This window comes from Quercus robur, chromosome 7 (genome assembly GCF_932294415.1).
Source record: "Quercus robur chromosome 7, dhQueRobu3.1, whole genome shotgun sequence".
In the NCBI taxonomy this organism is placed as follows: domain Eukaryota; kingdom Viridiplantae; phylum Streptophyta; class Magnoliopsida; order Fagales; family Fagaceae; genus Quercus; species Quercus robur.
The window spans coordinates 13,503,992-13,517,336 of record NC_065540.1 but is presented as its reverse complement, the minus strand read 5'-3'; the positions used below and the strand labels follow the sequence as shown (position 1 = coordinate 13,517,336).

At 32.7% G+C, this 13,345-nt stretch overlaps 1 protein-coding gene across 2 annotated transcripts; it reads left to right on the top strand.

Annotated features, from left to right (window-relative positions):
* Positions 1 to 5,391: 5,391 nt before the first annotated feature.
* On the top strand, positions 5,392 to 9,616 carry LOC126692349 (flocculation protein FLO11-like). 2 transcript variants are annotated; one of them, XM_050387930.1, is made up of 5 exons: positions 5,392 to 5,815; positions 5,910 to 5,991; positions 7,422 to 7,536; positions 7,804 to 8,745; positions 9,063 to 9,616. In XM_050387930.1, exons 1-5 carry the CDS (start codon positions 5,710 to 5,712, stop codon positions 9,321 to 9,323), a joined length of 1,506 nt encoding a protein of 501 aa, XP_050243887.1. In that variant the 5' UTR covers positions 5,392 to 5,709; the 3' UTR covers positions 9,324 to 9,616. The 2 variants fall into 2 exon arrangements, with proteins under 2 accessions (XP_050243887.1, XP_050243889.1); XM_050387932.1 differs by having other exon boundaries at positions 5,393 to 5,815; positions 7,807 to 8,745.
* The last annotated feature ends 3,729 nt before the right edge of the window (positions 9,617 to 13,345 follow it).

Genomic DNA, 13,345 nt, shown 5'->3' with positions numbered 1-13,345 from the left:
TCTTTTTTATAGCTTTGCATATAATGTGGATAATTGCTGGGTTCTATGTCCAATTTACCGTTCACAAATGTTTTTCTGGTCGAACACAACCAGGCTTGGAACTCATTATATTTGCTTTCTCTTACAAAGGCTGCACATTGAGCCGGGGAAACTCAAAGGTAGTTCAGAAAAACTATCTTTGAGCCGGAGCCAGTATCCCATTGAACTCATTTTGCTTGAATTTGCTAATTTATTTGATTGGTAATGTTTGTGGTCCGATGATAAAGTTAATGTATGATGCCTGTATACCCCAAAAAAAAAAAAATCATTTATTTCTTATTCATTTGTTGGTTATGTATCCTGCCTCAAAAGAGTGTTTATTTTGGTCGTCAGATTGGGGTTGGATTTGGACTTAGCCAATCATGTCCAGATGTAACCCCTTTTTGTCAACCCATTAAAATCTCCATAATTTGTCTTCTTGTAGAGATTTCCATGGCTAATAAATTGCAGTTGTTAATGACAATCAAGATAGCAAAATGTCTCAAGCTCAATCCTGACTAGTCCTTCTCGTATAGTTTTTCAAAACAATTCTCTCTCAGTCTTTGTACTCTCACTGTTGCCTCTATCTTTTTTTCTTGGAAAAGTACCTAGTGTTTCAGATATATGTAACATTACACTTACAACATATAAACTCCATTTGTTGTAATTCGTTGTGTAATTACGTTTTGGATGCATGTAACATGATACTCACAATATGTGGTGCCCGCATATTTTAAATGTGACACTATAGTTATCCAAAACACTACCACCCCACTCATTCAATATGTCAAATATCTTCTTTTTTCTTTAGGAAAAGTATCTAATGTTTCGGATACATATAACATCATACTCACAACATGTGGATTTCACTTGTTGTAATTACTAAGTGTGTATCTAATATTTCAAATGCATGCAACATCGCCCTCATGATATGTGGAATCCACATATTTTAAGTGTTACGCTACAAGCATTTGAAACACTAGATATCCTTTTCATAGCCAGACCTACCTCACACTCTTTAGTCTTTTCGTTATCTTGCCACAGAGAGAGGATAATGCAAGGAAGATGCCCCCATGGATTTGGGCCTATCCGCCCCATTGCCGTGCCGACAGAGTTTTGTTTAATAAATGCTTTTGATTGCTCCAACAGATAAAATTCTAGACTCTTAAACATACAGAAAATGATGGACACCAGGCCCACGTGAAAACTCGTGCACTTGGCCCGACTCAAGAATTCGAAAGGTCGAGCCTCGAGACGGTGCCCAAAAGATATGGGGAGGTGTGGGTCTCAAACGTTGAGCGTGGCACATCACCTATGCCTCGAGTTCTCATTTTCAAAGTTAACATCAATATGGAATTTGCCGTGCTTCAAGGGACAATGAAAAGTATCATACATGTAACAAGCATAGTGTGACGAATACAATCATCACCAAGGTGATGCATTGCATTGTATTTGTATAGTATATATTATTAGTAGTATTATTATTCTACGACTAAATAGGATTTAAATTTACGATTTCCACTTCATAATATCTTTCTTATACTAACATAGATGATAACAAAACACTTATGATAAGTTTGTGCATTAGAAGCCATGCTTTACTATAAGCTAACATTAACATAACTATATCTTACTGAAAAATGATTCTCTCTATTCTAAATTAATTGATTTTTTTATTCATATTAAATATTAAAAATTTTAAAATGTACATATCATCATAAATTTATTAATTTACATAACAATCAATCTTATCTCTTACTTCTATGAAATTGCCCGCCGACTAAATAGGGTCTTTGTGACCCAATTGATTAGGTATTTTATTTAAGAATTATGTTAATGAGTGTCTCAATGCATTTGTTGAAGTTGAGTTTTGTATAATCAGTTTTTTAAGAGAGTCTTACAATATTTATTAAAAGATATTTATTTAGTTTTGTTTTTTTCAATGTAGGTTGGATTCTTCTTTGTGCATTTAAGGCTGTGTTTGTTTTGGCTTCAAATCACTTTTGGAAATGTTTTTCCATAAATGCGGGTGTTTGGTTGCGCATGGAAAATAAATTTTCTGAAAAATATTTTTAGTTGACCGTAAAATTGAGGCCTTTGACCCAGAAAATGAATACAAGTTTTGTTTTACCTTCAAATCATTTCCGGGCTCACAGACGCACAGAGAGAAAGAGAGAGAGAGAGAGAGAGAGAGATCGCGCCCCACCCCAGATGCGCCGTCGAGTTCGCGCCGCTGAGATCGTCTAGCCGAGATCATCAGCGCCGTCATTCTCGTTGCTCATCGGCGCCGTCGTTAACGATCTCGTTCTCATTGCTCATCGACACCGTCGTTACCGATCTTGTTCTCATTGCTCATCGGCGCCGTCGTTACCAATCTCGTTCTCGTTCTCGACCCAAAGCTCATTGGCGCCGCCGATCTCGTTGTCCCTTTCTCATCACACCAATGATCTCGTCGTCTCGATCTCGTCGTCATCTCTCTTTCACTAAAGTTTTCGATCACTCTCTCTTCCTCCCTCTCTCAGTTTGACCAAATTTGTATAAAGTTCAATGAATTGTTTTGAGCAGATTTCTGTTTCTTTAAAGTGTATATATTGAAATTTTTGTAATAAAATTTGTTTGGATGCTGAGAAAATGGTTGAGAAAATGTGAAAAATTTGTAGAAAAATAGCATTTTTAGAATGTTATCAAACATCGAAAATGGTTTTCTAATATAATTTTTAAAATGCAACCAAACACTACAAATTATTTTTCTTTCTTGAAAATATTTTCACCCGAAAAATATTTTACATCTGAAAAATATTTTACACTGAACCAAATATAGCCTAAGCACCAATTAACAAAAGCTTTTATTAATCTAAAAAAAAAAACTTTTAATTCATATTAATTTAAATGTACTTCTCTCCTAGTGGGTCCGCACACAGAGGCAGACACCAAAATTTAAACCACACGATTCTCAAGGTCCATGTCATGCAATTTAAATTCGAGTCGTATGAGTTTCTTCTTGGACCAAGCGTAGCCGTTTGATGTGGTAGTATATCCCAAGAAATACAACAGCCCACGTTTAAACCTTAGTGTCTTTTCAAAGCCAAAGTTTGAATTTCCTCTGGGAATTAACATCCATATTTTTTTACCTGATAAAGGGTCAAGGTTTCTGCGTGTGCAGCAGTGCAGGAATGGGAATGTTCTTGACTTCTTTCCAATTCTAATACTACTTTTAGAATAGGTTTGAGTTTAGAGCTTTAGGGATCATATTTCACGTATGTTTAAATAACAGTTTTTAATTTTTTTAGAAATTTATGTGGACAAAAAAGTGTGTAATATTAAAAAATTAAAAACATGTATTTAAATACATGTACCAAATGGGCTTTTAAATTTCAAATTTTCTTTACAAAATAATACAATACATTTTTTCTAATGAAAAATATATTGGATGTGTGAAAGTAGAATTGATCCTACCAAAAAACAAAAAAAAAGAATAATTGATCAGCCAATATACTATATGTATTGGCCCATAACATTGCAATATGTGTTGTGTTGTTTCTATTGAGGTTCAAGGGTTTAATTATGAATAAAGTTTCTCACCAAATTAGATTAGAGAGAAATTTTTTAAACTTCTCATATATTTCTTTTTTGTGTGAATTTTGAAAATTTAACCGTTAAATTTCATGTTTCTTATGTTCTTAATATGCATATCAAATTTCATTCAAATGGAATGTTATTTACTTTTTGATTAATAAACTTATTTTTTATACATAATTTTAGATCATAAAACCTTAAAATTTTAACATTTATTTGATAACATAACAATTGATTTTTGATCTTCTTGAAATTTTACAAGTATGAAAGATACAATAAGAACATGTAATCCAATTGTTAAATTTTCAAAATTCACACTTAATATAAAAATATATGATGAGTTTAAAGAGTTTTTCTCTAAACTAATGGAGAAACTTTATTCTTTTATTCACTATTTTGGTTCTTGCTTGATTAAATGAAATTTTATTAAGGGAAAAAAGAAAGATGTTTGTAAAAGTATAATAAACTGTGCAAATGATGTTTAACTAGTCACAGTTAATATATAGTATGATAGTGCCATACTGCGAATTTTCTTACTGGTTTTTTGTTTGACCACCATGCATTCACCAGTACTGCAGAATTGAAAGAAAAAAAAAAAAAAAAAAAAAAAGGTACGGAATACACCAGTCGGTTTTAAATGAGCACCAAGGTGATTAAATTCTCACCTGCCAAACGGAAAAAGAGTAAATTTTCCTGCTATGACAGGTGCCATCATGCAATGTCCAACGTTGTGACTTTAAGCAATAAAAATTGTTCCCCCCCACCCCGCGCCCAAAAAAAGTAAAAAAAAAACCCAACCCCTTTTTTTTTTTTCTTTTTTTTTTTTAAATTTCAACAGTTACGATGAAGAGAATGAATTTAATCCTTAAAGTTGCATCTATTAAGAATACATGAATGTGTCAATTAATTGAGTTACAAACCTTTTAGTATAATATTGGGATTAAGATCCTATAAAATATGTGATCTATATTATGAATTGTAAGCAGTGATTTGGTAACATTTTTCCATGGAGTTGTAGCTTGAATGGCATTATAATCCTTGTGTTGTGTGTTTGACTAGTCTCACATCTCCTCTTAAAATGAAGTTAAAAATTAAGAAAAAAAAAAAAAAAAAAAGGGGGGGGGGGGGGGGGGAAGGGTTGGGTCTAGAGCTCCTGTACAGTAGACCTGTCAAGATATAAGCATGTAACAATTACTTGACACATATCCAAATTCCAAATGGTCCGATGCACAGAAACACTAAACCCACCCTTTTTTTAGGAGACATTGGAATCAAGTTTTTTTTTTTTTTAAGTTGGTTCAAAAAAAAATGTTACCATTTTTTACTACTTAGCCCTTCATAAAATACGTACAAGGTTCAAGTATTTCTCTCAAAACAATACATATATTACATTATTGGATAGATCCTCTTCTAATTTTTTTTAAGGCAATCCAATATTTGATATTACGCAAAATTTAAAATCCTATCCATTTATTATACAGTAAAATAGACTGAATTTTATCATAATATCAATATTTAAACAAATATTAATTTTCAATATCATGATATTTATTTAATGATATTTCCTTTTAACCCAAAAAAAAAATTATTTAATGAAAAAAATAGTGGTAATCACTATTTGTTGATAATGAAAGTTACCAAACAAAAAAGAAACGTTGAATATCGCTAGAAGAAATGGCAATATCGTAAAAATGTATGAAAAACGTAGTCGTTTTCCATTCGTGTCGGTGTGGGCAATTCAAATCCTTTATATTTTGTTTTGTTCCTACGCTACTCTTTCTTCTTTCACTTCAGAGCTTTTAAAAACACAACACTCACAGTTCCACACTGCCACTCTCAACTCCTCCATTTCTCTCTCTCTCTCTCTCACTTACTATTTTAGACATCACTTCCACTAGTTATTACTCCGATTGCCACTCCTCTCTTAAACTAGAAACAATAAATGCTACTTATTTTTTCTTACTTATTTATTACTCTGTGTGTATATATATAAGCATTTGCTTGCTGCTTCAGATCCGTAGTGTTTTTTTAAATTGAAAAAAGCTCACCGAGTCTGAGTCTGAGTCGGAGTCCGAGTCTGAGCGAGTTGGTGTTTGAAATAAAGCTGAGCTGATCATGGTGACGAAGGAGAAAGACGAAGAGCTCGCGATCTTCTTCGAGATGAGGAGGCGCGAGATTGACAATGAGAGGAACTTTTCCGTCCAGCCAAACACTGCCTTAGGTCAATACATTTTCATTTTCACATTCTTCTGTATTTCAGATTTTTTTTAAAAAAATTTTAATTTATTAATTTTGGTTGGTGCATTTTTTTGCAGAGTCAAATCCAATGACAACAACACGGAAGACTCGGACAGATGAGTTCTTGAATTCAGAAAATGACAAATCTGATTATGATTGGTAAGTTTAAACTACGACGTTTCTTTTTTATTCAAATTTATTTTTTACTGTTTATCTCTAAATTTATTTTTAATCTTTACTGAGTTTAAAATGTCAAATGACTTGTAAGACTAAATCAAAGAAATTGTGAGCACCCAGTTGGTTTGCACGTGTTTGGTAACCAAATTATATAAACTAATTCAATTCTGATAGCTATGTTAGAAAAAAAAAAAAAAAAAAAAAAAAAAAAAAAAAAAAAAAATCTGAAAAAATGGTTCAAAATTGAACAAACTAGATTTTTTTTTTTTTTTTAATATCCAATTTTTTTTTTTACGAATTATTTTTATTGGTTTATTTGGCATAAAAAGTACAACAATGTTACACAACAAATTTCTCTTCTTCTTTTTTTCCACAATTTGCTGAAGTGATGATATATTGTAATTAGTGAAATATCAATTTTACTAGATCACCACAAACATCACTTTTATTATACATCAATTACAACTTACCATCTCAGTAGTTGTGTCTTTAGACGTAATGTATATAATAAACTGTGTAAAAGTACAGTTGTATCTAGAAAAAGCGAAGCTTTGAAAGTCTATACATAAGCTAAATAAAGTTGAATAAGCAAGAAATAATTTTACCCACTTGCAAAAAATTAAAATTAATTGTATCATTCCTAATTTTTAGGAGTTATCATTGCAATTTTGAAAGAACACCTAGAGTTTGTGATTTGCAGCATGATGTTTTTTGTCTTTGATTGACTGACCCGACCCCACTGAAATTATCAATGACATGTCTGTGCATCTTATTATCAAAAATTTCAATTGAACTTTTGCAGTTCCTTTATTGCACTTTGAAGGTCCTTGGTCAATTATTCCCTTTCCCAATAGTCACTTTGTCTCTCAAGTATTTTCTTTCCTTTTTTTTCCATTTTTTTTTTCCCCCTTTCACTCACTTTTTGACAATCATGATGATTAAAGCTCAATTAAAGTTAATGTTCTCGTAAAGAAAAAAAAAATTAAAACCAATCACTTTTTTTTGAATCTTTGTTCATGCACGTCTCTGACTGCATGTTAATTTGAGACCATTTTCTCATTTTTAGTCATGTTGCAGAAATTAACATCTTATATATGAAAAGAAAGTGAAAAAAAAAATAGTATCTGGTTTTCTTTGCTTATCATCTGGTTTCAACTTTTCCCATGTGGAAATGAATAACTTTTCTTCATATTTTTCGCTCGTTCTTTAGACTTCTAATTCTCAGCATGTGTTATAGCTGTTGCAGATGCTCTATGACAAAAAATGAAAACTAATGCATGTGTATGCGTACACACACATAATATGTAGAGAGAGAGGGACATATTCCTCATTGCTCTGTACTAACTTTATAATGTTCTTTGAGGAAATTATGTCTTTTTGGCTTGGTATTCATGGGAAATCTCTTTATTCAGGCTTATTACACCACCCGATACCCCAGTTTTTCATTCCATGGAGAAAGATTCGCAGAAAACTGTTTTGGGTCAGATTGAGATTCCTAATGCTCGTCCCATTGTTCTGAAATCAAGGGTAAGAGCTCTGTTTAAGTTGAATTCTTGATGCTTATGGGCCCTTTCAACTGGTACGCCAAGCCTTTGGATATGCAGCTTTCTAACACTTGGTCTTGTGTAGAAGATAACTTTGTGCTCTTCATTTACTAGTATGCATTAGAGTTCTATAACATATGGTTTTTGAGCATATATCATCCCTAGATTAATGTTTTGGTATTTTCTAGTTTTGCTTCCTCTATCATCATTTGAGAATTTTTGTTGCATTGTTTTCTATATAATTGGGTAGCAGCTAGCTAAAATCCAGGCAGAACCTCCTTCAAGGAGCAGCATAGCCCCTAAGCAGCCAACTTCACCATCTGGACAGAATTCTTCCAGCAATGGTAAAAAAAGGCCCTCATTATCTGGGGGACTGGCATCAGCGACTTCTAGACCTGCAACACCAACCGGACGACCCACATTACCCTCCACAACGAAACCCTCAAGATCCTCCACGCCTAATTCACGAGGCACCTTGCCTTCCACTAAGGTTGTGGTTCCTGCAGTGAGATCTTCTACTCCTACTAGATCCGCTGCTCGGTCTTCAACGCCAACTGCCAGACATTCCTTTCCAGCTGTCAAGGGTACTTCAAGATCATCCACTCCAAACCGTCGATCATCAACCCCATCAAAAGCTCCTAGTCAATCTGCTCCCCCAGGTCGATCTTCTTCAGCACCAAGGTCAGGTCCCGCAATTTCAAAAAATCCAGTGCCATCACGTGGAAGTTCTCCAACAGTCAAATCTAAGCCTTGGAAACCATCTGATATACCTGGCTTCTCACTAGATGCTCCTCCAAATTTAAGGACATCATTGCCAGATAGGCCAGTTTCAGCCTCTAGGAGCAGGGTAGGAGCACTAAGTGCTAGGAACTCTGTTTCAGATGAAAAGCCAAGACAACAATCACGCTCTACTTCTAGAGGACGAGCTTCTCATGGCAGTGCCTATGGTAATGGGAATGCCTTTCAAGCTCAGATCAGATCAGTGGTAAATGATAGTGACACAGTGAGCCCAGTGGTTATGGGAACAAAGATGGTTGACAGAGTAGTAAACATGAGGAAACTTGCACCACCGAAGCAAGACGACAGTCATTCTACGCATAATAATCCAGGTGGCAAGTCTTTGTCCAATGACAGTTCAGGCTTTGGTAGAACACTTTCAAAGATATCTCTAGATATGGCTTTGAGGCATATGGTATGCATCGCTATCTTTATTGCAATTGCCTACCATATATTAAATGAATTGGTGCTTGTCTTAGTTATTATATTACTTAATAGAATAATATACATAATTTCTTAGTATTCAAATCCTTTGATCCCTTTTGAAATCACATCCATCTCACTCTTAATTGGCGTATGCAACTTATTATATTGAACGATGTTAATTGGAGGTTTATTCATTTGAACATATAGCATGCATGTATACATTGGTAATGTGGATATGATAATTGAGCGCAATTCTTCTTTACGGTGTAGCAATTGCTGATCTGGCGTCGGGTTTTTCTTACACAGGATATAAGGCGAAGCGTCCAAGGTAACCTACGCCCACTTGTGACAAACATTCCTGCTTCTTCTATGTACAGTGTGAGATCAGGAGCTGCAAAAAGCAGGACAGTTAGTGCTACTGACTCTCCTCTTGCCACAAGCAGCAACGCTAGCTCAGAGCCCAGTCTCAAAAATAGCTCTCCTTGTCTAGATGGGAGTGAAATTGAAGACAATGATTTTGGATTTGAGAGAGGAAACTCCTCACCTGCCAGCCAGCATGGTATGTGACCGTAAAGATCAACAATCCAAATATGCATATGGTTTGGGCATACTCATGCTCATCATTGCTCCGAGATGATTTATTTGTACATCATTCAACTAGCAATATATCTAAGCGACAATCCATTCTAAAAAAGGAGATAATGGTAGAAAACGTGCTGATGCTACTGTGAACAATCGCTTAGATGTTTGATGAATCTAGTCTAGTTATCATTGAACCATGCGAAAGTACTACTTGTACCCAAAATTTGGTAACTGGAAATTTAAGAAGAATGAAATTGAAACAAGAATTAATGTCTGCACTTAGAGGTTGTTGCCACATTTTGAGTACACTCATTTCTTGTATTTCTAAGACCAAGCGTGTGTGTAGATTGAGCGTTTTGCCCAATTCGTGTGTCTGTATTTTTTCAGTGGGTCTCATGGATATTGTTCATGGACTCACAAAAGTCAGCAAAACATAAATTTTTAGATCAATTTAGATCCCACAGCACTATTTATACTTTTAAAAATTATTTTACTACCATATTTTCAATAATAAATTTTCAGTTTTTAGCAAATTAACGATATCCAAACATATCTCAAGTAGTTTAGGCAAACCTAGAATGTAAAAACTTTTCTTTTTCTGCCAATGAATGCATGGGATTGAAAATTGAATTTTTTATGTTCTTTTTCTACCAATGAGTGCATGGGATTGAAAATTGAATTTTTTATGTTCTACCAAACGATATTTGTTATTGAGATGTGTGACATGTGTCCTACGCAAGATCTTTGAACTAGTATTCACCAAAAAAATAAAAGATGAGTCTGCGATACGTGATGATTGTCATTGCCCTGACTCACAAGTCACAACCCTTCCAATGAAAATGCTTTTTGGACTTTCTGATGATGTAAGGCATGAGATCACCACAAATTTCTTATTAGGTATAATAAGACTTTCTTTTTTTACGAACTTAGATCATGCTTGAATGGGTCATTATCAAATCTTCAAGAACTCGAACTGGAACGAACGTGGACATGGTTTGATCATTGCCTTTCTAAGATTATTATTTAAACTTTCTAATTATATAATAGCTGCATTAATAGATGTTAGAATATGATGCCAGACTTGGTCTTCATAACTCTTTTATTGAGTGCAATAGGCTAGGGATATCAATTAACAAACCAACAAATAATCTTGGGTAAACAATAAAACAAACCCCAAGCATAAGCCTTCAATTAGTTTACAACAAAATGGTAGGGTATGATCAAATATAAATAACAAAAAGTGCATACGAATTATATCCTTTTTTTTAGCATCAAGGACAATGACCTGCAATCAGAAGCTTCAACCCATTTCTCCATTGTGTATTCAATAAGTTTCCTTTCTCTTGTTGGATTAGGGTGAAAAATTATTCAATATTGCAGGAAGGATTTTAATTTTTCTCGCATAATTAATGACAATGAGTCCTTATTGCAGCCCGTGCTACTGAATTGGTTGTTTTATTTTTGGTACCAAAAATTATGAATTGTTTTTCCCTACTTGTAGCTTTTTTCATTTTCCATAAAAATGGTGTAAAAAATTTCTTAAAATAGATTATTAACCATTACCTTAAAGGTACCTGTTAGCATGACTCATAATATAAATATATTTACACTTTAAAGAGATAACCCGTTTGTTACTGTTATTTAAATGACAGTTTTCAGTATTTAAACAATATTACACATATTTTCATACACTTTTTCATTCACATGTATTTTCAAAAAATACAAACAACGTTACTAAAACAACATTACCAAATAGACCCAAAAGATGCCATTCTAGAATTCCAATTTTAGATTGAGGTCAAAGCAAATGATCAAATCAACGTGTAAAGACATCTCAACTTGAATTTAATTAACGTGTCATTTGACCAAAACAAACATTGCTTTTTAAAGTCTACTGAAATAATTAGATAACTATTACCAAAAGAAATTATTAGTTAATACCTCATTCAAATTTTTCAAAGCCAACAATTCCATGTTAGTTCTTGGAATTGAAGGGAGACAGGATCCAATCGATTACGCCGTAGATGTTCTCGCTTTACTGACCTTGGACATTGAAGACTGTATGTCGGAGCTTGTACCCATAATTAATTTTTATTAAGAATTGGTTCGGCACAATATGGTAAAGGCATCTTTCTATTTTTTTTACTAGTATTCTTCTAGAAACCATTCTATTCTAAGCTGCAAGATTTCTTCGAAGGACTAGTGTGTAAAGTTCTTTACGAAATTTGCTCATGGTCATGCATATGAACAAAATAACTGTCAATATGTTCTAAAAAAAAATAAAATAACTGTCAATATAATATTTCTAGAAATTTGAATCATGACCATGAATGCTTGTGAATTGTACGTAGAAGAAAGATCTAATTTGATTTTACTCTTGACTTGAATTGTTGTTGTATTTTCCATGACTTCTCAATACTTATCTGGGGGAACATCCAAAATAAACAAATGTGAACGCTATAATTATAAACTCTAATTGAATCTATAGAAGTGTTGGATGAGCTGATTTTTATTCTTACAAAAATTATATATTTTTAAAGTATCTCATTTTTTAAGCTGTAGCTATATTTATACACATAAAACAAAATAAACAATACCTTCAAAATAAAATAAACTAAATAAACTAATAATAAAAATAAATCCATCCAAATGTGCACCAAGAATAATCTTTTTTTTTTCTTCCTATCCACATAATTTGTTGACAAGTACCGATAATATTAATCAAAGCAAAATGGTTGCTCAAAACTATCTCTACTCTCTAGAATTTGAGAGAGAAATCCAATTAAGAAGAGAAGCAAGTACAGATAGATAGCAAGTACGAAGATTAGAAATAGGGCAGCGGTTGCAGAGCTTCAATTACACTTAAGAAGTCTCCTTAATAATAAGTCTCACATGGTATAGATGGTTTAAATATTTAGTACATTAAATTAAATGTAAAAAATAAAAACCAATAATTTTAAGTACTACAGTCTCTATAGGTGGCTCACCTATAGAGACTGTAGTACTTAAAATTATTGGTTTTTATTTTTTACATTTAATTTAGGCTCACCTATAGAGACTGTAGTACTTAAAATTATTGGTTTTTATTTTTTACATTTAATTTAATGTACTAAATACCTATAGAGACTGTAGTACTTAAAATTATTTTGGAGGAGAGTGGAGGCAACCCCAACTATCTAAGGTGAGAGACAAGCATGCCCGTTTGATAAAAGAGTTTGAGTAATATTGTTTGAGTGTTTTTTATATATATGTGGATGAAAAAGTGTGTTGAAATATATATAAAATTGTTTAAAATGTAAAAATGTGTGTTAGAACTTACTTACCAAACAAGACCAATAATTCGTACTTTTAGAAGACAACTTCGAATACACATTGCCATCAGTGTTCTTTGGTCGGAAAGTCTTAAAAAATTTAAATTGTCTTCTATAAAAAAATCATTAACATTTCTCAATTTCGTTGACTTAAATAGTATTATTTTGTTTTTATTCAAAGTCAAAAATTATATTTAATTTTTGTTAAAAAAAATAATCTTTTAAGTCCTAGGATCAATAGAGAATATTTTCCTTTTGTATTTAGTATATTTGTATATGAATAAATAGTACTATTGCATCTTGATTCCTTTCTAATAATGGTAATGTTAGAAAGTAGAAACACATAAAATAGCATAACTTGATAGTAGATTCTGTACTAACCAACAAGTAATGTATAGAATTTTTTTTTTTTTTTTTTTCACAAATGCTTATATGTCAAATAGAATTTTTTTTTTTTTTTTTTCACAAATGCTTATATGTCAAATGTTATGATCAATGAACTTTGAAGTGAAGTATTTTCTAGCATTGACATAATTTTATTTACACAAATCAATTTCAATACGTTAGATCAAGAATTTTTCTTTTTGTAAAAATTATTGTGAGCCATACTTAATGCCTACCAATTGCACAACTATTAAAGAAGACACTAAAATTTTGTGGCCTATTTGTGGCCTACACTAGCCTACCAATTGGACC